This window comes from Galeopterus variegatus, unplaced genomic scaffold, assembly GCF_000696425.1.
Source record: "Galeopterus variegatus unplaced genomic scaffold, G_variegatus-3.0.2 Scaffold81, whole genome shotgun sequence".
Taxonomy (NCBI): domain Eukaryota; kingdom Metazoa; phylum Chordata; class Mammalia; order Dermoptera; family Cynocephalidae; genus Galeopterus; species Galeopterus variegatus.
The window spans coordinates 49,108-76,465 of NW_007726192.1; the positions used below are offsets into that span (position 1 = coordinate 49,108).

The following is a 27,358-nucleotide window of genomic DNA, read 5'->3' on the forward strand; positions in this document are numbered from 1 at the left end:
CGGTCTGTATGTGGGATCCGAACCCTCGGCGGGAGCGCCGCTGCGCTCCAAAGCGGTGCACTGTAGCAGTGCGCCACCGGGCCGGCCCCTGTTTTTTTTATTTCTGTGAAGAATGTCATTGGCATTATGATGGAGATCGCATTAAATCTGTAGATTGCTTGGGTAGTATGGACATTTCCACAGTGTCAATTCTTCCAATTCAAGAGTATGGAATGTCTTTCCATACTTTTGTGTCCTCAAATTTATTTCAGGAGTGATTTATAGTTCTCATTATAGAGATCTTTTACCTCCTTGGTTAAATTGATTCCTAGGTATTTTATTTTTTTGGCAAGTATTGTATGTAGACTTACTTTCTTGATTTCTTTTTCTGCTAGTTTATTATTGGAGTATAAAAATGCTACTGATTTTTTGTGTGTTCATTTTGTATCCTACAACTTTACTGAAATTGTTTATAAGCTCTAAGAGTTTTTTGGTAGAGGCCTTAGGGTTTTCTATATGTAGGATCTTGTCATCTGCAAACAGATGAATTTTGTCAAATGCTATTTCTATGTCTGTTGAGACAATCATATGGTTTTTGTTCTTGATTTTGTTGATGTGGTGTATCACATATATTGACTTATGTATGTCAATTCATCCTTGCATCCCTGGGATGAATCCAATTTGGCCATGGTGTATATATTTTTTTGGTGTGTTGTTGTATTCTAATTGCTAATACTTGGTTGAGGATTTTTGTATCTATGTTCATTAGAGATATTGGCCAGTTTTCTTTTTTTGTTTGCTTTTGGTATCAGGTTGATGCTGGCCTCATAGAATGAGTTTAGAAGAATGTCCTCTTTTTGTTTTTTGGATTAGTTTGAAGAGAATTGGTATTAATTCCTCTTTATTTTTTTTTTATTATTTTTTTTTTTATTTTTATTTTTTTTTTAATTTTTATTTTGTCAATATACACTGTATATGATTTTTGTTGGGAGAGTGCTGATTACTGCTTCAATGTCATTGCTTGTTATTGGTCTGTTCAGGTTTCTTTTTTTTCTTGGTTTAGTCTTGGCAGTTTGTATGTGTCCAAAAATTTATCCATTTCCTCCAGGTTTTCAAATTTGTTGACATATAGTTGTTTATAGTAGTCTCTAATGATTCTTTGTATTTCTGTAGTATCAATTGTAAGGTCTTCTTTTTCATTTCTGACTTTTGGTATTTGAGTCTTCTCTCTTCTTTTTTTAGTAACCTAACTAATGGTTTGTCTATTTGTTTATCTTCTCAAAAAACTAACTTTTTGTTTCACTGATCTTTTGTGTTATTTTGGGGGGTTTCTGTTTCATTTACTTCTGCTCTGATCTTAATTATTTCTTTCCAACTACTAATTTTGGGATTGGGTTGTTCTTGGTTTTTTCTAGTTCTTTGAGGTGTAGCATTAGGCTGTTTATTTGAAATCTTTCTATTCTTTTGTCATAAGTGTTTATTGCAGTAAACTTTCCTCTTAGCACTGCTTTTTCAGTATCCCATGGGTTTTGGTATGATGTGTCTTTATTTTCATTAGTTTCAAGAAATTTTTTGGTCTCCTGTTTAACTTCTTTTGGGACCCATAGGCCATTCAGGAAGCTGTTGTTTCATTTCCATGTAATTGTACTGTGTCCCGAGTTTTGCTTGTTATTTTATTTTATTTTTTTCCTTTTTGTCTTTTTTCATGACCGGCAATGGATCGCAACCCTCAGTGTCGCCATTCAGGAAGCTGTTGTTTCATTTCCATGTAATTGTACTGTGTCCCGAGTTTTGCTTGTTATTTTATTTTATTTTTTTCCTTGTTGTCTTTTTTCATGACCGGCAATGGATCGCAACCCTCAGTGTCGCGCCCGTACCGGACCGGGACCGGCAACGGGATCGCAACCTTCAGTGTTGCCCCTGCAGCTCGCTCAGCCAGTGAGCGGCCAGTCTGTATGTGGGATCTGAACCCTCGGCGGGAGCGCCGGCGCGCTCCCAAGCAGTGCACTGTAGCAGTGCGCCACCGGGCTGGCCCTTGCTTGTTATTAATTCCTTGTTTTTATCTGTGTGGTCAGAATAGATGCTTGAGATGATTTCAGTTTTTGTGAATTTGTTGAGACTTGACTTATGACATAACATGTGGTATATCCTGGAGCATGTTCCATGTGCTGATGAGAAGAATGTAGATTCTGTATTTGTTGGATGAAATGTTCTGTAGATATCTGCCATGTCTAATTGATCTAAAGTGTAGTTTAAATCTTGTGTTTCTCTGTTGTTTTGTTGCCTGTATGATCCAGTACTGGCAGTGGGGTGTTCAGATCCCCTACTATTATTGTTTTGGGGTCTAGCTCTTTCTTTAGGTCTGATAGTGTTTGCATTATATATGTGATTGCTCTGGTGTTTGATGCATATATATTTATGATTGCTATGTTTCCTTGCTGGATAGATTTCTTTATCATTATATAGTGGCCTTCTTTGTGCCTTTTATTGAGTTTTTGGTTTAAAGTCTGTTTTATCCGATATAATAATAGTTACTCCTGCTCATTTTTGATTTCCATTTGCTTGGTATATCTTTTTCCATCCCTTCACTATTATTCTTTGTGCATCTTTACAGGTGAGGTGGGTTTCTTGAAGACAGCATATAGTTGGGTCTGGCTTTTCAATACAGCATGTCAACCTGTGTCTTTTGAGTGGGAAGTTTAATCCATTTACATTTAGGGTTGTTATTGAAATGTATTGTCACTCCTGGCATTTTATCAATTTTCATTTGGATGTTTAAAGTATCTTTTGTTCCTTTCTTCTCTTTATTGTTTGTCTTTGATATTTGTTAGATTTTGTTGGTGGTGGTTTTTTGACGTGGTAAGATTTAGTTTCTTTCTCTTTCTTGTTTACATTTTTGTTCTACCAATGAGTTTTATTCTTTCTTGTGTGTTCATGGTAGTGATTGTCATTTTTCGTATTCTAGATCCAGGACTCTCTTGAAGATTTCTTGCAGGACTGGTCATGTGATGGTGAACTCCTGCAGGTATTGTTTTTCTGGGAAATAATATCCCTCATTTCTGAAGGATAGCCTTGGTGGATATAGTATTCTTGGCTGGCAGTTTTTTTCTTTTAGTATTTTATCATCCCATTTTCTTCTGACCTTTAGAATTTCTGTTGAGAAATCTGCTATTAGTCTGGTAAGACCTCCTTTAAAGGTGTCTTGACATTTTTCTCTTGCTTCTTTTAAGATTCTTTCTTTGTCTTTGAGCTTTGTTGTTTGACTATAATGTGTCTCGGAGAGGATCTTTGTGGATTGAATCTGTTTGGGGATCTTTGAGCCTCCTGATTCTGAAGGTCCATGTTTCTCCTTATACTTGGGAAGTTTTCTGTTATTATTTGGTTGAATAGGTTTTCCATACCTTTCCCCCTCCTCCCTGTCTGGAACACCATGATAGGGATGTTTGTGTGCTTGAGGTCTTCTAGATCTCTTAGCTTTTCTTCATTTTTTAAAAATTCTTTTTTTTTCCTTTTTGTCTGCCTGGGTTATTTATTTATTTTTTTCTGTATTTATTTATTTATTTTTAACTTCTCAATGTACTTTCTGGTTGATTTTCATGTTCCTTTACTGTTTCCCTTTCTCCCCTCCCTCTATCACACTCCCCCCACTACATCATATCTGTTCACTTGTCTTAACAAGGTCAAGGAATTTTTGTGACTGTTGCATCTTCTCCCCCCCCTTTATTTGTTTGTATATTTGTTTATTTATTTATAGCTCCCACAAATAAGTGAGAATATGTGGTATTTCTCTTTCTGTGCCAGACTTGTTTCACTTAATATAATTTTCTCTAGGTCTATCCATGCAAATGGCAGTATTTCATTCTTTTTTACAGCGCAGTAATATTGCATTGCATAGATGTACCACAGTTTCCTTATCCACTCATATGATGATGGACATTTGTGCTGGTTCCAAGTCTTGTCTATTGTAAATAGAGCTGCAATAAACATGGGAGTACTGGTATCCCTTCAGCATGATGATTTCCATTCCTCTGAGTATATTCCCAACAGTGGAATAGCTGGATCATATGGTAGATCTATCTGTAATTGTTTGAGGGAACTTCATACCATTTTTCATAAAGTCTGCACCATTTTGCAGTCCCACCAACAGTGTACAAGAGTTCCTTTTTCTCCACAACCTTGCCAGCATTTATTATTCTCACTCTTTTGGATGTTAGCCATCCTAGCTGGAGTGAGATGGTATCTCAGTGTGGTTTTGATTTGCATTTCCCAGATGCTGAGTGATGTTGAGCATTTTTTCATGCGTCTGTTGGCCATTCATATATCTTACTTTGAGAAATGCCTATTCAGTTCCTTTGCCCATTTTTTAATTGGGTTATTTGGGTTTTTTGCTGTAAAGTTGTTTATCATTCCCTTCAGAATGATATTGGCAGTGGGCTTATCATATATGGCTTTAATTGTGTTGAGATACTTTCCATTTATGCCTAACTTGTAGAGAGCCTTTATCAGGAATGAATGTTGAATTTTGTCAAATGCTTTTTCATTGTCTGTAGAGATGATCATATGGTTTTTGTCTTTGCTTTTATTGAGGGGATGTATCACCTTGAGGGAGTTTGGATGTATTATCTTCCCAGAACTCATGTAGAAATCTGATCTCCATTGTGGCAGTGCTGGAAGCCCTTTGGGTCATGGGGGCAGATCCCTCACGAATGGATTAATGCTCTCCCTAGGTGGGGAAGTAATGAGTGAATTTTTGCTCTGTTAGTTCCCGCGAGAGCTGGTTGTTTAATAGACCCTGGCTCCTCCCTCCTCTCTCTCTCTCGCATGCGCTTCCTTTTACCATGTGATCTGCCTGTACCTGCCGGGTGCCTGCCGCTTTCTGCCGTGAGTAGGAGCAGCTGGAGGCCTGTACCAGAAGCAGCTGTTCCAGAATCATAAGCCAAATAAACGTCTCTTTTTTATAAATCACCCAGTCTCAGGTAGTTCTATTCTGTTCCTTTGCCCATTTAAAAAAAAATTTTATTAAAATTATCTTTTTACATTCTATGATGTTGCAGAACAGGTGGGAGGGGGGAGGAGATGAGAAAGGGGAATGAAATGTGATGGAAGAAGGAGAAAGGAGGAGGGGCAGGATTAAGGCCTGTGGCAGCCCCCTTATTCCCACAGGGGAGATTCCCACAGGGGGGCTTCCAGCGGTGGCTTGGTCATTGCCGGGCTGGGTGTAGATGTCAGGGGGGTGTGGCAAAAGCCCTCACCTACCTCCCAGCTCAGGAACCCAGGGCCCTTCTTGCTGTGGCTTGGTGGTTGTCCCTGGGCTGGTTGCTCGTGTTGGGGGTGTGTGACCGAGGCCCTTGTCCCCCTACTTCCCCAGCTCGGGAGAGCCTGGAGTGCTTCCTGCGGTGGCTCAGTGGTCATTGCTGGACTGGTTGCTCATGCTGGGGGTGTGTGGCTGAGGCCCTTGGCCCCCACCCTCAGGACTGGTTGTGGGTGTCGAGGGGCATGGCTGAGGCACCGGCCCTACCAACTTTCTGATTTGGTTGCCCATGGAACTTCTGGTCCTTTTAGTTGTTAAACTTCTGGTCCTTCTAGTTGTTATAGGTGTTCTTTGGTGAAATGAGACCTTTACTAGTTAATATCAAACTTTGTCTCTGGTTGTGGGTACTTTGTTTTTTCTTTCAGTTCTGTGTTGGACTATTTGCTGTTCCCACCATTCAAACTCTGCGTTGGAACTAATTTGCTGTCCTTTGCTTACTTCTAAAATGGGGGAATTTCCTGTGAGGACCAGTTCTTGAGCTCTGTGGTTGAGCTAAATTGCTGCTTTACTGCTGATTCCCTAGGGGAGGCTTTTTGTGTAGCTCAGGTTTTAATGGTGGACTTTATAGGTACTTCTGGATCTGGTGAGATCTGGTGCACCTGGGTTGTGTAGAAACTCGGGTCTGGGCCTGAGTCTTTTGATCAAACTGCACCCCGTGCAGTTCTGTATTCCTGACCAGTCTCCTCTGAGTGGTCCTGTGCTGACTGGGGGGAAGATCAGCTGTCCTTGCTGTGCCCCAGTGTTTTCTTGGTGGGCCTGTCTCTCCCACTACCTGTGCTCCAAACACTTCCCGTGGGACAGGCTGTGCTCCAGTCCCTCGTGATAGCTCACCAGCCTCTGAGTGGCTCCTTTTTTTCAGTTGTTGTGGCTCCTCGCTCCTATCTGGGTCCATGGGAGCCCTATTAGTGGTATTGCTAGCCTGGGGACCACCAAGGCCCTCTTCCCTGCCACCTCCAAGCAACTTCATCTGAAAGGCACAGCTGCGGCTTTTTGCCAGCTCCTCCGTGCACTCACCAGCTCCAGCCTGGAAACGGCTGGGATTCGAAGCAGTTGAATGGGTTTTTTCTTTCTGTCATCATGGCTTCTCCCTGCTTCATGCGCTACGTAGGTCTCTCCTCCTTTTTCCCTCCTCTTCCCCTGAGCTCTAGTGGCCCTAGCTTGGCTGTCGTTGCTTTTTTATAGCTGTAAATTGGTTGATCTGTGGGAGAGAGTGATGCTGGGGACCATCTATTCTACCATCTTTACCAGAAGTCCTTTGCCCATTTTTTAATTGGGTTATTATTATTATTTTTTTTTACTGTGAAGTTCTTTGAGGTCCTTGTATATTTTGGATATTAATCCCTTGTAAGGTGCATTCTTTGCAAATATTTTATCCCATTCTGTAGGTTGTCTTTTTGCTCTGTTAACTGTTTAACTGTTTCTTTTGCTATGCAGAAGCTTTTTAGGTTTATATAATTCCATTTGTTTATTTTTTCTTTTGTTGCCTTTGCTTTGGGGTTCATGTTCAAAAGGGTTTGCCCACTCCTACTTCCTGAAGTGTTTCCCCTATGTTTTCTTTTAGAAGTTTTATAGTTTCAGGTCTTATTTAAATCTTTAATCCATTTTGAGTTGATTTTGGTATATGGTGAGAGGTACCGGTCTAGTTTCTACATATGGATGTCCAGTTTTCCCAGTACCATTTATTGAAGAGGCAGTCTTTTCCCCAATGTATGTTCTTTGTGCCTTTGTCGAAGTACAGTGGCTGTAAGCATGTGGGTTGACTTATGGGTTCTCTAATCTGTTCCTTTTCTCACTCATAAGTGGGAGCTAAAAAACTGAACAAATAAATTTTAAAAGAGAAAGATACAACAATCACAATAATGCACTGGACTTTCAAAAGGAGAGAACAAGTGAAGGTTACCAGAGGTGGGGAAGGGGAATAAGGAAGGAATTGGTAAAGGGCCACGTAAAACTAATCATAAGAGAAATGCAAGTGAAAACCACAATGAGATATCTCATTTTAGTTAGAATGGCTATTATCAATAAGACAAAAAATAAATTCTGGCAAGGATGCAGAGTAAAAGGAACAAAGTTGGAGGCATCACACTTTCTGATTTCAAAATATTTTATAATGCTATAACAAACAATATAGCATGGTAATGACATAATAACAGACAAATTGGCCAATGGAATAGGATAGAGAGCCCCACAATAAACCCATGCACTTACAACTAACTGGTTTTTGACATAGGTACCCAAAATATACAATGGGGAAAGGACAGCCTGAGGAATGGACTGCCTGAAGAGAACAAATGTTGGACAGGTATTTTAATTTGCTTGGGTAAATACCTAAGTGTGAATTGCTACATCATATGGTTTGTGTGTGTTAACTTTTTATAAGAAACTGCCCAACTTTTCCGAAGAGTTGTACCATTTTGCTTTCCTAGCAGAAATGTAGAAGAGTTCTAGTCACTTCACATCCTTACCTACACTTGGTATTATGAATATTTTCAATTTTAGCCATTTTTTTAGGTATGTAGTTATATGTCATTGGGAAGTAATTTGAAGTTCCCTGATGATGAGTGCTGTCAAGCATCTTTGTATGTCCTTTACATATTTAGTTATGTACTGCGTATGACATTTTGGTCAGCAATGGACAACATTTATGTTGTTTGGAGTAATAGCCTATACCATGTAGCCTAGGTGTGTAGTAGGTTATACCATTTAGGTTTGTGTACGTACTCTTTATGATGTTTGCATGATGATGAAATCTCTTGATGTCACATTTTTCAGAACATATTCCTGTCGTTAAGCAGTGCATGACTTGTATCTTTCTGGTGAAGTGTCTGTTTTAAAAATTGGGTTGCTTTTCTTGGGTTCATTGATAAAGGTCGTTATAAGAAGTGTGTAACAAATACGCTTGTCTGTGGCTTGCTTTCCATTTTCCTAACAATAAAAAGTTCTTCTCTGTCTTTTGAAGAGCTGTGTTAAAGTACTTTTAAATATTGTTTTCTATCCTTGCCTATTTCCTGTTTATGTTAGTGTAAACCATGTTTTCTTGAAAAAATTATTTAGGTATATTTTCATCAATATTAGATGGAAAAAAGCAGTTTTCAAAATTATCCCATTTTTGTAATATATGACTTACATATTTATGTTTTTTAATTACCAGGGAATATTTGAGAAGTTATGTCCTAGGAATGGAAGTGTGTTATGTGGGAGAAATGAGGACCTTTCACTTTTTGCTTTTACATTATATAGCAAAGCAGCATGAATTGCTTTTATAATTAAAAAGATATTTTATACTTCAGAAAAGACATCATAAAATTAAAAAATTATAAACAAAAAATTGCAACACATTACAAGCAATGGGCTACTATTTATAATACATAGAATTTCTATAAATCAATAGGGAAGGGGATTTTGAAAACTAGAACTAGTCAAAGGAAATGAATTTAATAGACAAGAGCAGAAGAAATACAACTGGTCAATAAACATGAAAAATATACTCAACTTCAGTAAGAATCAAAGATGGAAAAACTAATGCCAATGAGGTACTAGTTATCACCTGTAAGTTGGGCAAAGGTGAACAGGATATATACTATCCAATGTGGGAAGAAGGCAAAGGTATGGCTATAAATTACTGAACTTTTTTTTTTCCCAGAACAACTTGATACTATCTATCAAGATGTGAAATGTGAACTCTGATGTCAAGATACGGAGAAGCAAGCACTTTTAGGCATTACTAGTGGGAGTGTAAATTGGAACCATCTTATAGAGGGCAATTTGGTATTCTCTTCCAAATTACGAACATAGAAAGCCTTTGACCCAGTAACCCACTTTTAGGGACTTCTCTGACAGATATGCCCACAAATGTGGAAATCCCCAAGGAACAAGTTTATTTATTAAGCATTGTATGTAATAGTAATAGGTATGTTTTCTTGAATTTTATTATCAGCACAAACAACTACTGTCTGTTGTAAATATCTGTATTTACAATTACTGTCTGTAAATATCTTTTTTTTTTCCCCTTTAAAAAAGATTCCACAGCTATATTCTTTGTCTTCTATGTTCTAGAACAGTGGTTGGCAGGATGTGGCCAAGAGGGCCAACTCCAGTCCTTGACCTATTTTTGTTTTTACAATTTTAAAGGGTTGTAGGACAAAAAAAAAAAAATCCCACCAAAACCCCAGAAAACAACAAAAAAAGAATGTGTGAGTGAGATTGTATATGGCCTGCAAGGCTTAAAATATTTATCTGTTCCTTCACAGAAAGTTTGCTGACCCCTACTGTAAATCTCTTCTCAACTCCTTATTATTGTAGTCTCTTAACTCTCCCTGCCTGGTCGAGTAGGTTCTTCTTAACATTTCCTTACTTTCTGAAACTTACTAGCTGGTGGATAATGGAATGAGCCTGTGGTCAGAGGAAGTTTTGAGGGGACTGGGTCTGGGAGTAATCTTTATGGGGGGCTCCTCTCTATGTGATGGATGCTCTGTTTTCTGGGAAGCTATTCTGTTAGGTTTCTGACTAGTTGGTATGTCTTTGTTTTATCAACCGCCGTATCATCTCTTAAACATCCTTTTTAGCTGCCAGCTGCCTAATGTTTGTAATAACTGTTTCCATAAGGGCAGCCTTGCTTCTTTGAGAACACGCTGCCCTAAAAATTCGTGGTTTCTGGGATATTTTCACATGAGGCTGTTGTACTGTTTCTGGGAGGTGTTTTTCTAATCACTCTGGTCATTTCCTAATAGAAATTGCTGGATAGTTTTTACTTTTCAGTAGTTCTTTCATTTCTTCCAATTTTTAGATGTTTCTAGGTTATTTCTTTTGGTATTTGGAATAAGGAAGTCTCATGTATTCCTCAAGCCGCTATTTTCCTTAGAATTCTTCTATTATATTTCCTGTTTTTAAGTTCTTAAAGACCTATTACTTGTACCCTCTGCAGAATCAACCTTATATTGACAAAATATATTTTTACATTTTTGGGTGACATTTCACAAGTCCTTAATTTCTGAAGTCTTTAAGTTTATATTTTTCTCTTGAACTTTGAAGGATTATGCAATTGTTGTCATCTTTCTGTGTGTATTTCTTACTTCATAACATGAAGGTTTCATTGCAGTCAGTTCAGTACGCCTTCTTCTCTCTTTCCCTATTACTTGGCTCTTTTCTCCATCCAGACCTGTACTCCATATAGGTACTTCTCCTGCCTCTCTGGTCTCTTCAAAACCCCTCCTTCAGGGTTCACCTTAAGTCTTCCTTGATTAAATCTCACCTAGAATACTGTAGCAGTCTCTTTGTGGTTTTCTCCCCTGTTCATGCTCAGTCCCTTTGATGTCTTTCTACTGCACTTTGAATAAAACCCAAATACCTTGCTGTGTTTTATAAAATCCTTTGTGATGTGGCCCTTGCCTGTTTCTTTCCCCACTTTTTAGTATGCTCTTGAAAAATGGCTGTAGGATTTTTGCAGAGCACAGTTTTCTTTGATTAGAACGTTCTTCTTCCCTACCACCTGCTACTTTTTTACCTCCCACAAACATGGTTAACTCCTTCTTATGTATAGGTCTTCACCTAATTTTCTCTTTTCCAGCGAGGCTGTCTAAAGGAGGGCCCTTCCACTGTTTGCTCCCTCAACACATTTTATTCATTGTTAAATGCTGAGCCCCTGTTCCTCTGCTGCTAGAATTAAGACTTGGGGGTTATTCCTAATATCAATATTATCAGAAAGGAAACTGTTGGGAATAATTAGAACAAAGACTTAGCTGTTCCTAGTCATCTTCATTACCTGGCTTTTCTTGGTCTTATTTCTCTAATTCTCAGAAGGCCTAAAAACATGTTATTTAGGTAAGTAAGTTCCTTGCCTCTGGACTTACTCTATTTTAGCATGGAACTTGACCATGAAATCATGTAAAGTCATGGAGCTATTAATCTGTACTGATTGAGTGATAGAGTAATTTTATCACATTTCTAAACAAGAATATGCATTTTAATGGGAAAAAAGTATTATAAATTGACTTTAGTAAAATTATATATAGTCCTGGATAGAAATTTTCTGGGACGTTAGTTTTGTTTGACAGATATATTATTTTGTTGCTTCTGGCTTGCTAATTTTTAGTATGTTAAGCCAGTAGGTGATATGTTCTTAATTTTGCATTGGAAATCTATTCTTAAATTTAAAATGTAAAATATTGAAGCAGTTGATGATTTGTTTTGGCGTATAATAGATTAGTATTTTCTGATATTCTCATATAGAAATCTGAGGTTTCTGCCTCATGTCTCTTGCTTTCTTGGCCTGTTTCCACCCTCTAGATAATATATATTACATACTTGGAAGGAACGATTTCATCAAATACTTTAGGAAGATGGCATGCAAATCTAAAACTATTTTCTGTAATCATTATTGCCTTTCATTTCCAAGAATGTAATAGTCATATCTGACATAGGATTTGAGATTTTTTGGCTGGGTGCAGAAAATCAGGAAAGATGTAAGAACATTTCTCTTGAGTATTTGTTTAGTAATAGTTAAAAAATGTGCCAAACGTACACTAACTCAACTTGTAATGAATCTGAAATAACATTGCATTTATCTACCAAGATTTCATGCCCCTGACATAATCTTAGAAAGACTTTGGAAATAAAGAAGTAATGATAATAACTACTTCTTTTATGTACTGTGCCAGGTGACTTTATGCATATTATGTTTAATCCGCACCCCAATCCTATAAATTAAGTATTATTTCTCTTGATTTTTCAGTGGAGGAAACTAGGACTCACCAAAGTTATACAACTAGTCCATGAACTCTGTGGCTCAAGAGCACCTCTGTATAGTGTTGCTATCGAGTCTCATCTACTAATTTTCCATAAAATAAGAAGACTGAGTCTAGTGAAGCTGAAAGGCTTGCTCATCATCACACAGCTGGTTAGCTGCAGAGCAAAGACTTGTATCCCTGGGCTCCTGATTCACATTCTGCTGCACTTTTCACTAAAGCAGGACACCTTGGCTCCTGAGCCCCAAGTGACAACCCCAAACAGCTGTGTTTATCTGTCTTGCATGTCCCAGCTTGTTTTGCTAGCCGAGCAAAAACTACTTAAAAGGATCCTCAATCTTCACCTTCCACTCCCCTCCACTTACACTCATATACTCCCACTTGCCCCATGAATAACTTCAGAGAAAGAATTGTGCAATGTCACTAAGCCTTTCTCTGGTGTCACAGTTACTCCCTGAGAGAACATTCACTTCCTCATGACTCCAGTTTACTGTCAGATTGGCTTTCTCTGTCTTCTCTTTGATCGGAATCTTAGTTGTTTAGGCAGGAATTTGAGAAGCAGATGTTATACCTCTTGAACAAGCCCATTAATTCTCCTTAGTACTGTGTCTAATGACTCTTAATCCTGTCCTTTTAACTCTGTGGCTAGCAGAATTAAGAGCAAAGTGGGACAGGAATGGTGAGCTTGATGTTGAACATTTCATTTTAGTGTTGGCAAAGTGGACTACAGAGAGCACATCAAAAAGTTAGAGAGGGAAAATGTTAAAAGTTTTTCTATATAGCCAAAAGGGAAAGTGAATATTAGGGTGGAATTGCTCAGGTTTGGATTTTCCTCCAAATATAAATCAAGCAATTTGGTAGAGTAATTTGCCAGAGAACTGAGCCACTGACTGTTTCTACTCCCTCTCAAATTTTGCTGTTTTTTTTTTTTTTTTTTTTTTTTTTTTTTCATGGTTAGTGAAGAAAATTAATTCTTCTCCAAAATGTGAGTACCATTAACAAAGATATATGCTGTGAACTAACTAGTTCATTCCATTCTTACTTTAGACACTTTGGTTTAGCAGTCTGAACTTTGTAATTATTAAAGATAGCATAGTTTTGTGCCCATTAGTCTACCACTCTCCCCTCCACCCCTTCTTGTGACCATTATTCTACTCTCTACTTCTATGAGAACCACTTTTATTTTTTAAAGATTCCACATATGAGTGATATCATGTGGTATTTGTCTTTCTGTGCCTGACTTACTTCACTTAACATGATGGTTTCCAGTTCCATCTGTCAGAAAATGAAAATCAAAGCCACATTGAGATATCATCTCACCCCAGTTAAACCTGGCTGTTATCAAAAAGATAGAGAATAACAAATGCTGGCAAGGATGCGGAGAAAAGGGAGCCCTTATACACTGTTGGTGGAACTGTGAGTTAGTGCATACTATAGAAGACAGTATGGAGTTTTCTCAAACAACTACAGATAGAACCACCATACGATTCAGCAATCCTGCTACTAGGTATGTACCCAAAGGAATGGAAGTCATCATGTTGAAGAAGGGATACTTGCACTTCCATGTTTATTGCAGCTCTATTTATAATAGCCAAGGTATGGAACCAAACTAAATAAATGTTCATCACTGGATAAGGAACATATAGTATACATACACTGGAATAGTGCTCACCTATAAAAAGAATAAAATTCTGTCATTTGCAGCAGCATGGATGAGCTTGGAGAAAATTATGCTCAGTGAAATAAGCCAGGCATAGAGAGAAATACCACATGTCCTTACTCAGAAGTGTGAGGTAAAGAAGAAAGGAAAGAAGGAAGGAAGGAGGGAGGAAAGGAAGGATGCAAGGATGGATAGACAGATGGACAAACAATCAGAGTAATATGTTGAACTTTCAGAAGGAAAGAACAAAACTGGTTTCTAGAGCTGGCAAAGAGTGAGAGGAATCCAAGAAATGGGTTAATGGACGTAAAATAGCTAATTAAGAAAAATAAACCATATTAATGTACAGTCGAGCTAGGCACCTATAGTTAAGAATAATGTATTGCACATTATCAGACGACTAGAAGAGAGGAGATGGAATGTCTTCAACACAAGAAATGATTACATTTTTATTTTATTATTATTATTTTTTTCCTTTTTGTCTTTTTTACTGACCGGTAACGGGATCGCAGCCCTCGGTGTCACGCCTGTACCGGGGACCAGCAACGGCATCGCAACCCTCGGTGTTGCGCCTGCACCGCGCTCAGCCAGTGAGTGGGAACCGGTCTCCACCTTTCATGGTTAGTGAAGAAAATTAATTCTTCTCCAAAATGTGAGTACCATTAACAAAGATATATGCTGTGAACTAACTAGTTCATTCCATACTTACTTTAGACACTTTGGTTTAGCAGTCTGAACTTTGTAATTATTAAAGATAGCATAGTTTCATTTTTAATGTGAATATGCTAATTATCCTGACTTGATCATTGTAAATTGTACACAGGTATTGATATTCAACTCTGTACCCCACAAATTTGTATAATCAATTACATTTCAGTAAAAATAAGAACAATAACAATAACCAAAAAATGGTTTCCAGTTCAATCCATGTTGCTGCATATGATAGGATATCATGTTTTTTTAGATAGCTGAGTAGTATTCCATTGTGTATATATACCACAGTTTTTTTAACCTATTCATCCATTGGTGGACATTGAGGTTGATTCCATCTCTTGGCTATTGTGAATAGTGCTGTGATGAACATGGGAGTGCAGGTGTCTTTTTGGTTTATCAATTTCATTTCCTTTGCATATATACCCAGTAGTGGGATAGCTGGATGATAAGGTAGATTGATTTTTAGTTCTCTGAGGAACCTCCATACTGTTTTCCACAGTGGCTGTATCAATTTACACTAACAACAACAGTGCAGGAGAGTTTTTTTCCTCCCCATCCGTGCTAGAATTTGTTATTTTTTGTCTTCATGATAATACTCATTCTAAGTGGGGTGAGATGATATCTCATTGTGCTTTTAATTTGCATTTCTCTTACAGTTAGTGATGTTGAACATTTTTTTCATGTGCCTGTTGGCCATTTCTATATCTTCTTTTAAGAATGTCTGTTCATATCCTTTGCCCATTTTGTACTTGGGTTCTTTTTTTGCTGTTGATTTGTTTGAGTTCCGTATATAGTCTGGATATTAGCCCCTTGTCTAATGTATAGTTTGCAAACACTTTATCTCTGGTTGTCTCTTCAGTTTGTTGACAGTGTCCCTTGCTATGCAAAAGTTTTTCAGTTTGATGTACTCTCATTTATGTATTTTTGCTTTAATTGCTTGTGCCTTTGCTGCTCACTCCCACTTCATGTAGCATTTCCCCTATGTTTTCTTCTAGTAATATCATAGTTTCAGATCTTAAATTATGGTCTTTGATCCACTTTGAGTTGATTTTGTGTATGGTGAGAGATAGGGGTTTAGTTTTAATCTGCATATGAATATAAAGTTTTTCATCCCTGGAATGAATCCCACTTGATCATAGTGAATGATTTTTTTAATGTGTTGTTGGATTCTGTTTGCTAATATCTTGTTGAGGATCTTCACATCTGTGTTCACTAGGGATATTGGTTTGTAGAGTTTTTTTTGTTTCTTTTTCTGGTTTTGGTATGAAGTTAATGTTAGCCTCATAGAATGAGTTTGGGAGGTTTTGGAAGAGTTGGTATTCTTCTTTAAATGTCTGGTAGAATTTAGCAGTGAAGCCATCTGGTCTTGGGGTTTTCTTTGATGGGAGACTTTTTATTACTGCTTCAGCCTCATTACTCATTATTGGTCTGTTTAGGTTTTCTAGTTCTTCATGATTTGACCTTGGTAAGTTGCATGTGTCTACGAATTCATCCATTTCTTCTAGGTTTTCCAATTTGTTTGCATGTAGTTTCTACCAGTTTCCTATGATCAGTTGTATTTCTTTGGCATCAGTTGTAATGTGTTCTTTTTGTAATTTGTATTTTTTTAAAAATCTCTAATTCGTTTGTTTCTGTTCTGACCTGTGTTATTTCTTTCCTACTGATTTTGGGTTTGGTTTGTTCTTGTTTTTCTAGTTTGCTTAGGTGTACCATTAGGTTGTTTATTTGAAGTCTTCTTTTCTGATATAGGCATTTATTGCTGTAAACTTCCCTCTTAGAATTGCTTTTGCAGTATCCCGTATGTCATGTTTTCATTTTAATTTGTCTCTCAGAATTTTCAAATTTACTTTTTGATTTCTTCTTTCATCCATTCATTGTTTAGGAGCATGTTGTTTAATTTCCATGTATTTGTAGGGTTTTGAGTGGACTTTTTGTCATTGATTGCTAGTTTTATTCCATTGAGGTCAGACAAGTTAGTTGATTCGATTTCAATTTTTAAAAATTTGTTGAGACTTGTTTTGTGAGCTAACATATGGTATATTCTAGAGAATGTTCCATGTGTTGCTGAGAAGAATGTATACTCTGTAGCTATTGGATGCAATGTTCTATATATGTCCATTAGGTCCATTTGGCCTAGAGTGGAGATTAATTCTAATGTTTCATGATTAATTTTCTATCTGAATGATCAGTCCTTTGCTGAAATTGGTGTTAAAGTTCCCAACTACTTTTTGTTGGAGTCCATTTCTCCCATTAGGTCTGGTAGTAATTGTTTATATAACTGAGTACTCCAGAGTTGGGTCCATATGTATTTAGAATTTGTTACATCCTCTTGGTGAAGTGATCCTTTTATTATATAATGACTTTCCTTTATCTTTTTTTTTTAACTTTCCTCATCTTGGAGTCTATTTTATCTGATACAAGTATAGCTTCTCCTGCTCTTTTTGCTGTGTATTTGCACGATATGTCTTTTTCCATCTATTCACTTTCAGTGTGTGTCTTTATAGGTGGAGTGAGTTTCTTGTAGGCAGCATATTGTTGGTTCTTGTTTTATAATCTATTCAGCTACTCTGTGTCTTTTAATTGGGGCATTTAATCCACAGAGTCATTATTAATATGTAGGGACTTGTTACTGACATTTTGTTACGTTTTCCGTGGTTGTTTTGTTGACTTTTTTTCCCCTTTTTTCTGATCTTACTGTCTTCCTTTGTAGTTGAATGATTTTCTCTAGTAGTATATTTTGATTTCTTGTCATTTACTTTTACTGTGTCTCATAAGTTTTTGTGTTGTGATTGCCATGAGACTTACAAAATACATTATAGTTATAATAGATTATTTTATACTAATAACAACTTAACTTTGATATCTAAGAAACGAAAAAAGAAAAACACACAGCCAACTTTGTGCTTAGGTGTCATTCTCCCCTACTTTTTTTGTTTGTTTGTTTTTGTTGCCTGACCGGTATAGAGACCTCCCTGCTTTTTGCAACAGATTTAAAGCAACAGATTGTTGCTTCAGGTTACGTCTTTTAATATTGTGTATCACTTGTATGGTTGTTGTATATGTTATTGTTGTTAGATTTTTCCTTTAGTCTTCACGCTAAGGATGTAAGTTTATTCACCACTCTTATGACTTTTGAGTATTCTGAGGTTGTCTGTGAACTCTTTACTAATGAGTTATGTGCCTTCAAATGTTTTCTTGCTACTTTTTAGCATTGTTTTCTTTCAGATTGAAGAACTCCCTTTAGCATTTCTTACAAGGCAAGTCCAGTGTTAATGAATTCCCTTAAGGTTTGTTTGTCTGATAAAGACTATTTCTTTCATATTTGAGGGTTAGTTTTGCCATATATAGAATTCTTGGCTGACAAGTCTTTTTTGTTCAGTACTTCAAATACATCATCCCATTCTCTTCTGGCCTTTCTACTGAGAAATCCTCTGAGAGACATATTGGGGTCTATTGATTGTTATGTGTTTCTTTTTCTCTTGCTGCTTTCACTATTCTTTCTTTGTCTTTGGTTTTTGATAATTTGATTATGTTGTGCCTTGGGGTGTTCCTCCTTGGATTGAATTTTGTTGGCTTCTGAGCTTCCTGTATCAGGATGCTGTCATCGTTCTCCATACTTGGTAAATTTTCAGCCTTTATGTTTTTGAATATGCTTTCTACATCATTTCCTTTTCCCTCTATTTCATGTATGCCAATTATGCAGAGGTTATTTAGCTAGAGGGAGTCCCATATTTGCTGTATTTCTGTTTCATTTTTTCTCATTCTTTTTTCTTTTTGCTCCTTTGATTTGGTAATTTTATATGTTCTATCTTTGAGTTTACTGATTCTTTCCTCTGTATGATTAAGTCTGCTGTTGGAGCTTCCTATTGAGTTTTTCAGTTCAGATAATATATTCTGTATTTCTAAAATTTGTACTTGTTTTTTTAAAAATTGATTCAGTTCCTTTGTCAAGTTTCTTATTCTGCTCCTGGATTATTTTTCAGATATCATTTAATTTTCTGTCTGTATTTTCTTGTGACTCCCTGAACATCCTTAAGAGGGTTATTCTGAATTCTGTTAGACATTTCCTAAATCTGCTGTTGCTCTGGGTCCATTGCTGGTGCTTTATTTCCTTTGGTTGTTTTGTATTTCTCTGTTCTTTCTTGATCTTTTTGTCTTTATGTTGATGCCTGGGCATTTTATTTATTTATTTTGTCCTTTTTGAGACCGGCCACACCGTGCTCAGCCAGTGAGCGCTATGAGCGCACCGGTCATCCCTATATAGGATCCGAACCCACGGCGGGAGTGCTGCTGTGCTCCCAGCGCCGCACTCTCCTGAGTGCGCCATGGGCTCGGCCCAATGCCTGGGCATTTTAGAAGACTCCTACTTCTTTTAGGTTTGTTTTGGCAGCTGGCCAGTATGGGAATCCAAACCCTTGACTTTCTTTTAGGTTTTATAGGTGTTTTTTGGTAGTGTTAGACCTTTCCTGGTTAATATCAGAGCTTTATCTCTGGTCTGTAGGGTTTTTGTTATTGTTCTGTTTTTTTTAGTTCCATGGTGGATTATTTAGCTACCACCACCACTTCAACTCTGCACTGGAACTAACTTTTGTCCTTTGGTTAATTCCAAAATTGAGGGAACTTCCTGAAGGTACAAGTACTTAAGCTTTATGATTGAGCTAAATTTCTGCTTTGCTGATGATTCTCTGGAAATGGCTTTTTGTGTGGATTGGATTGTAATTGTTGGCCTTTTAATCACTTGAGTGTCTTGTGAGGTAAGATACACCTGGGCTTTGTGGAAATTCTGGCCTGGGACTGAGTCTTCCCAGCAAACTGTACCCCCTACAGTTCTGTTGCCCTGACCAGTCTCCACTGAGTGGGCCTGTGCTGATCAGATGGCACTTCAGCTGCCCACAGTGTGCTCCAGTGTTCCCCTGGCAGGCCAACTTCCATCTGACACTCCAAAAGCATCCTGTGGGGTGGGACATGTGTGGATCCCTCACAGTGACCTACTGGCCTCTGGGTGGTTCCTTTCATAGGGCAGTTGTGGTCTCTTGCTTCTGTGGGAGTCCAAGGGAGCCCTGTCATTGGTCTCACTGCCCTGGAGGCTGCTATGGTATGCTCTGAGACCTTCCCCTCTGTGGACTCCAAGCAACTTCACACAAAGGGCTCAGTTGCAGCTTTTGCTGGCTCCTGCTCCATGTGCTACAACTTCTTCCTACCCCTCACTGGGTCAGCCCCGAAGTGGCTGGGGCTGGAAGTTTTTGGAGTGGTCCCTTCTCCCTATTGCTGCAGCTTCTCTCACCATCACATACTCTGCAGGTTTTTCTTCCTTTATCGCTGAGTTCCAGTGTTCCCAGGTTTGCAGTCTTAGCTTTTTAATACTTGCAAACTGATCAGTTGTGAGGGAGAGTGATGCTGGGGACCATCTGTTCCACTATCTTGGTGACTTCACTCATATATTGCAATTGTCATTGTGATAGATTTCTTCCTGTCTAAGGGTAGATTTTTTTTTTTCCATTGGACAACCCGAACAATTTTTCAGGTTCTGTGAGAATTTTATAATTTATTATTTCTGATTAAGATAATATGTAGCTTATTTTGCCCTAACAAATAGGCACACCAACATGTATATATTATTTCAGATTATTCATATTTCTGCCACATGGAGTTAAGTATTATTGACATTGTTGTATTTCTCCTTCTGGTGTTTTATACACACATAGACAAATGCTTCAATTTTATACAACTAGTACCATTTTTTCATATTATTTTATAACCTCTTTTTTAATGTTTATACATATCACAAATAGATATACGTGGAATTTTTGTAGTATTTGTATCTATTTGACAAGTATTTATAAAGCACCTACTATTTGCCAGGTATCATTTTAGGTTGTACACATAGAATACTAAATAAGTATAGTGTTGTCCTCATGGAACTTTCATTCTAATAAGGAAAGATGGAGTATAAACAAAATATTTATAATAACAGGTCGTGGTTAGTGTTGTGGAGAAATAACAAACAAGGCAATGTGAATTAGATAGCTCCATTCTTAGAAGCCTTGAAGTACTTTACATGGTTTATATTTCTGTGGGCTTCCTTTTGTCTTCTTAATAACGTGTGACTCTGACATGTTACCATAGATAGGGTGGGGACAGGATCTATCACAAAAACATCCTAAACATAGGCTTCCCTCAAGTCTATAACAAAACCTAATGGTTTGGCTCTTCCTAACTGTGGTCCTCTACACTGTCTGATGATTGGCCATGTCTTTGATATTCTTTTTTCTTTGGGGCTTGGAACATGCAACACATTGCTAAGGAAGCAGACAGCAGTAGGAGCAGAGCAAATATGTACAAACAGAGAAAACAGAAAGCATGAGTAATTCTGGTGGAATTGAAACCACAAAACAGCAGAAAGCTTAAATAAGTAGAGTGGGAGGTATAGAGGAAAATTAATTGGTCATAAAAGAAGTAATAGAAAAAGAGACAGAATACTTGAATCATATAATGGCAAAGCAGAATTGGGAGAAACACATGCTAAAGGGTAGTTGGTGGAGTTCCTCCTTGGGTCAGTAGAGTATATCTGTCACATTAGTAAAGCTACTAAGTGAAGAGTTCTTTGTGAGGTCTGGCTGAACACCTGTTCCATAGTAATCTGTATGACCTCAGCTGACCTTTTATCAAATCCCTAAGTAAATTAATAGCTCCTATGGTAAACCAAGTTTTTCTTTGCTATTTGTTGCTTGAAAGAACTAGTATTCTGTATGACCTCAGCTGACCTTTTATCAAATCCCTGAGTAAATTAATAGCTCCTATGGTAAACCAAGTTTTTCTTTGCTATTTGTTGCTTGAAAGAACCATCACCCTAATAAACTTTTAATTCTGGATATGTTGGTACCCATCACCCTAATAAACTTTTAATTCTGGATATGTTGGTACTTCCCTATATTTAGTAATGTTTATGTTTCCTATATTTGTAATAAACATTCTTCTGTTTGTACATTTTTGGTTAAATTATTCATTAATGAATAAAAGTTCACCTTTTATAGTATAAAAATTCTTAGATTAATTTATGTGCACTATATTTAGCAATGGGTATATAAAAATTTTCACCTAATTCTTGAAAACTGAAACATGCTCATTTAAGCATAAAAATAAAACAATTTAAACTACAAAAAGTATTACATGTTATTTGCTTTCTTAGTTTATTCTGAGAATTTCGTAGACTTTAAGATTTAAATTATAATGTAAAATATGGTAATGTCCTTGTTTGATGTCCTTATTGGTGAATTAAGGACCTTAATGTAAACTTGTATCAGATGTCTCTCATTTTTATAATATTTAAAATAAAATGTAATATTTAGAAAAATACATTCTAAGGTTATAGCTTGATGACTTATCATAAAATGAACATATCCCTGTAATTGTCATGTAGATCAAAGAAATAGAGTATTACTAGCACCAGAGGCTCATTTCTCAGATATTACCCTCACTCTCCTCATCGGACTCCTTATACCATAGATTACTTTAGCTTGTATTTGAGTGTTACTTAAATGAGAAAATATAGCATATATGCTTTTTTGTCTGGGTTCTTTCACTTGATTATATTTGTAAGATTTATCCATGCTGTGTATGGCAGAAACTTGTTCATTTTAATTGCTATGCAGTGTTCTACAGTATGAATATACATCTTCTTATCTATTTTTTGCCTGTGGACAATTGAGTTGTTTGCTATTTGGGGTCATTTTGAATATTTTTGCTCTGAATATTCTTGTAGATGTCTTTTGGAGCACATATTTATATTTCTGTTGGGTATATACTTGGGAATGGAATTCCTAGGCCGTAGGTTATGCATATATTCTGCTTTAGTATTTCCTAAGAGATTTTGAAAACGATTGTACCAATTTACCTTTCTATCCATAATCAGCAAAAGTTACCCTGCATTCTTGTCAACATTTTGTATTGTCAGCCTTTTAAATTTTAGTCACTTTGGTGGGACTATAGTAGTATCTCATTATAATTTTATTTTGAATTTTCCTGATGAATGACGAGATTGGACAACTTTTCATAACATCATTGGGTACATGCATACCTCTGAGATACTGTGGGTTTGGTTTCAGACCACTGCAATAAAGCAATTGTTGCAGTAAAGTGAGTCACAAGAATTTTTTGGTTTCTCAGTGCATAGGAAAGTTATGTTTACACTGTACTACAGACTATTAAGTTTTCAATAGCATTATGTCTAAAAAAACAATATACATACCTTAATTAAAAAATACTTTATTTCTAAGCAATGTTGGAAAAATGGTGCTGAAAGATTTGCTCAATGCAGGATTGCCACAAACCTTCAATTTGTTTTAAATAAAAAGAAGTATTATTGTGAAGCACAAAAGCAAAGTACAATAGAACAAGGTATGCCTGTATTTGGATATCATTTGTGAAGTGCTCAGATCTTTTGAACGTTTTTCTATTGTTCATGTTTTTCTTATTATTTTATGAGTTTTTATATATTTTGGATCTGAGGATTTTTATTGGTTAAATATCAGGCATATCTTCAGTTGCAAACTGTGGGTCATTTTTTCATTGTCTTGTAATATCTTTTGATGACCAGAAGTTCCCAATTTTGATGAAGTTAAAATTTGCAATGTTTTCTTTTATGATTAGAGTTTTTTAACCCAATGTCATCAGTGTAATCTTCTAGAAGTTTAGATATATTACCTTTAAAAATAATAAGACCTACACTGTACCTGGAATTGCTTTTTATTTATCGTGTAAAACAGGGATCAAGATTTGTTTTTACTATATTGATATCCAATTGAGCCAGGATCATTCATTGAGAAGACTTTTCTTACCACCTTTGTCATAAGTCAAGTGGTCTTTTTCTTGTCATACTGTACTGGCAAGGACCTCTATTACATGTTGAATAGAAATGGTGAAAATGGGCTAACTTGTCTTGTTCCTGATGTTTGCAGTAGTTTTTTTCTTAATAATACTATTTATCAGTTTATGAACATACCCTTTCATCCTAATTTGCCAGGAAGTTTTAAAAAATTATTAATGAATAATGAACATAGGCCTTTGTTGGATCTTCAGCAGCAACAACAGTTAGGTCAACTTTAGGGATTCGCTGTTGGGCCCACGAATAACTTCCATTCCTGCCACCACAGCTATTTCATTTACAAGCCTATTGTGTTAAGACCAGAAGGGATGATGATGGAGGCTAGCTGATGTCAACTCTGTTGGTCAAGTCACTTTGTCTGCATAGTTGTTCATTCCCTCTTTTGAAGTTGATCTCTGGGATTAATGTGTGATATATATAGCTTCATAATTTGTGCCCACTTTTATATGTCTATCCACATTTCTCTTCCCCATATCTTCTTGTCTGAATCTCCTAATGTGTTATAGGGTTTATTGCTCATCTTCTGGAAAGTTTGTGTCTTACCAGTGTGTTTGCTACTTCTTGTTCACTTGATTCAGTTAACATGATGTCATCAAGATCATGGATCTACCTGAATTTTTTTGGATTGTTCAGATGGTTCATATCCCTTAGGATTGTATTAAGACTAAGGTTAGTAAGGGCCAGCCCGTGGCTCACTTGGGAGAGTGTGGTGCTGATAACACCAAGGCCACGGGTTTGGATCCCTATATAGGGATGGCTGGTTAGCTCACTTGGGAGAGCGTGGTGCTGACAACACCAGGTCAAGGGTTAAGATCCTCTTACCAGTCATCTTTAAAAAAATAAAATAAAAAGACTAAGGGTAGGAAAGTGAATATAACCCTGGTTCAGGGATATGAATGTGTGCTGCTGTTGCTTGCCTGTGACTGTTACTGCTTTTGGTGCTCCTTCTTAATAGTGATAGAAAGACATGCATTACCAGGTGAATGACTGCATACCACTTACCTGACAAAGACCAATAACTCTGTCTTTATATGCTGCTAAAGAGACCCTCTGACTTTCCACACTATAGTCTTTAAGTGGGGATTTATCACCTTAGCCTTTCATGGTTTTTCTCCATTGCATCGACTGTTCCTAGCAACAGCTATCTTATTCCTTCTCCTTTTAACTACTACTCTGTACTTCTCAAATGCCTGAAATATTGCACCTGCCGTGCTTTCTCTTTCACAAACAAAAGATTTGGCAATTGTGATTGCACTGCTAACAGCATGTTAGGGACTATATACCATCAGTGTTGGAGTCCTTATTGCTAGCTAGTTAGTGGTTGATACAACTTGAAAATCTCATTTTGGAGTTGGCTTCATAGGACCACTTCTGGTACCAACTTTCTCAGGTCAGGTTTTTCAAAAACACACTTCGAGATGTCAAGATTTATATTTAGAAGTTTATTGGGGAGTGCTTCTGTGGTCAGCTCCTGTGAGAGAGGGTGCATGAGAAACAGCATTAGCAGATGGAGAAATTGAATTTCTCCGTCTGTGTGGTTGCAGCAGCAACGTCAACTGATCCCACAGGGAGATCTGAGGCTGGAATAATCCTTTTGCAATATTCAAGAGTGAAGCACAGGGCTAGACCTTTTTACTGCACATTGACCAGTCATTGAATGTGAGCTGCTTTGGGATTGTAGCATAACCTTGGGTGAAGAAGTTTTCTGCAACTTAGGGAAATTCCTGAGGGTTCAGCTATTAGTCATCAGCCGGCAAATTTCTGGAAGCTTGGAGAATGAGTACTTCAGTTCTTAAGGGGGAGATCTGGCTGGCACACTACTGTAGGCACAATAGCAATATCAGTTTTAGTGGATTGGTGAGGGTGGAAAGGATACTTTAGTGCTAGAGAAATAAAGGAGATGATGAGGATTGAAATCTTGTTAAAACAGCTTAAGTGTGAAGGGCAGGAGAGAGAGGATAGTCAGTAGTAATTTCTGAGGAGACTAGGAAGGATAGTATCCAAGTTACAGGAAGTATAGTTTGCTTTGTGCAGTAAGAGATTCATTTCCACCATTGTAATTGAAAAGTAGGAGGAAGAGAGGAGTTCAGGTACAGATAACTTTATAACATTAATGGGAGAAAGTTGAGACAGTGCTCATTTGTTTCTTCTGGGAAAGAACCAGAAGATTCAACAGCTGAAAGAGGGAGAGTTGGTTGGGTTGAAAGGTATAAGATAAGTAGATAAGGTTTTAATAGATTGTGTGGAGAGCGGGAAGGGAGAGCTAAAAGGATAGCCAGTAGGTGTTGAGGGGTCCATTTGGGGTGACGTTCCAATTTTGTAGAATTATCAGTTTGTGTAGTTGTGTAACATTTTTTCTGGCAGTGCTTGATGTAGTGAGAAGATAAACATTATGGTTGGTGTCTCACCGGACTATTTTCTTTTTCTTTTGCATAGCCATCAGATCAAGTCATTACAGTACAGTAACACAGGAGACATGATTCTTGTTGTATCTGGAAGCTCTCAGGCCAAGGTGATTGACAGAGATGGTTTTGAAGTAATGGAATGTATAAAGGGAGACCAATATATTGTGGACATGGCCAACACCAAGGTAAGCATTAAGCAGAATATTTTAATGAATTTAATTCATTTAGCACATATTTATTAACAACTTGTTTGAGTTGTCATATAATAATTTACCCCAAAAGTTAGTGTCTTAAAACAGTAGCAATTTATTAGTTCTCACAGTTGTATGGATTGACTAAGAGTTTTTTCTGTTTCATATAGTGTCAGCCGAGGCACTAGGATGGTGATGAGGTCCAAAATGGCCTCATTCAGATGGTTTACAGTCAGTGCTCTACTCCATGGCATCTCTCTGTCTCTCTCTCTTTGTGACTTCTTCACCCCAGCTCTCCACCCCTTCCCCTCTTGATGTCTCTTTTTCTCTTTCCATGTGTCTAATTTGGGTCTTCTCTCAGTGTGGTGGTCTTAGAGGGGTTTGACTTCTTGCTTGATGGCTGAGTTCCATGAGGGACAAACATGGAAGCTGTAGATGTCTTAATATCTGGCTTCAGGTCTCACACAGTATCATAGAACCAGCCCAAATTTGGGGGAGAGAAGGTAGACCCCACCATCTGAAGAGTGACTGGCAAGGTCAAACTGTAAAAGATCATGTGGGATGGGAAATATTGCTGCAGCTGTCTTTGGAAACACACTACCCAGCTACTATGTGTTAGACTTTTAGTGAAAGAAGCAAAGAGGGTCTCATCAACCTTTTTATGTAAAAAATTGTAATAGGATAATAGTATTTTTAAATTAATGTGTAAATATATTAAATATCAGCTAACTATAGCCACAATAATACTGTGAAACTTAGGGCTTGGAAAAACAGTTGTTTATTCTTGTTAGTATATCTGTGGGTTGGCTGTACTTGGCTAGGCTTGGAAAAACAGTTGTTTATTCTTGTTAGTATATCTGTGGGTTGGCTGTACTTGGCTAGGCTTGGAAAAACAGTTGTTTATTCTTGTTAGTATATCTGTGGGTTGGCTGTACTTGGCTAGGCTTGGAAAAACAGTTGTTTATTCTTGTTAGTATATCTGTGGGTTGGCTGTTCTTGGCTAGGCTTGGCTTCAAGCTGCAGATAGAGTCTAGATCTGTTCCATTTCTCTCTGCAGATAGAATCTAGATCCGTTTCATTTGTCTGCTGTTCCTCCTTAGAGCAGTGGACTACCTGAGGGCGTGTTTTTTTCATAGAAACACAAGGAAACCTCAAATCTGGAAGTACATTTCAAGCTTTGCTTATATCATGTCCACTAACAGCCAACAGCCAAAACACATCACATGGCCATGGCTAACTTCAATAGAGTGGAGAAATATGCCTTGTCCCTCGTGGGAGGAACTGCAGTGTTATGTGGCAGAGATTGTGAATATAAAGATGAATTGGGAACAATAATGCAGTCTAACACAGGTATATTAAAGTGCGAGTAGACATGGTTGATGCAGAATTTTGAGCCTTCCTTTTAATTCTGATTTTTACCCTTTTTCCTCCTTCCTGTTCTAGTACCTTCTTCTAACACACTAATTCTTAA

At 37.3% G+C, this 27,358-nt stretch overlaps 1 protein-coding gene across 1 annotated transcript in view; it reads left to right on the plus strand.

Annotated features, from left to right (window-relative positions):
• LOC103596167 (WD repeat-containing protein 70) overlaps positions 1-27,358 on the plus strand; it is a gene marked incomplete at its 5' end in the record, with an annotated part of 258,626 nt that overhangs the window by 12,553 nt on the left and 218,715 nt on the right. The window contains one exon of the mRNA XM_008579746.1: positions 25,728-25,881. Coding sequence (XP_008577968.1) covers positions 25,728-25,881 — 154 coding nt within the window. The remainder of the gene's footprint in view (positions 1-25,727; positions 25,882-27,358) is intronic.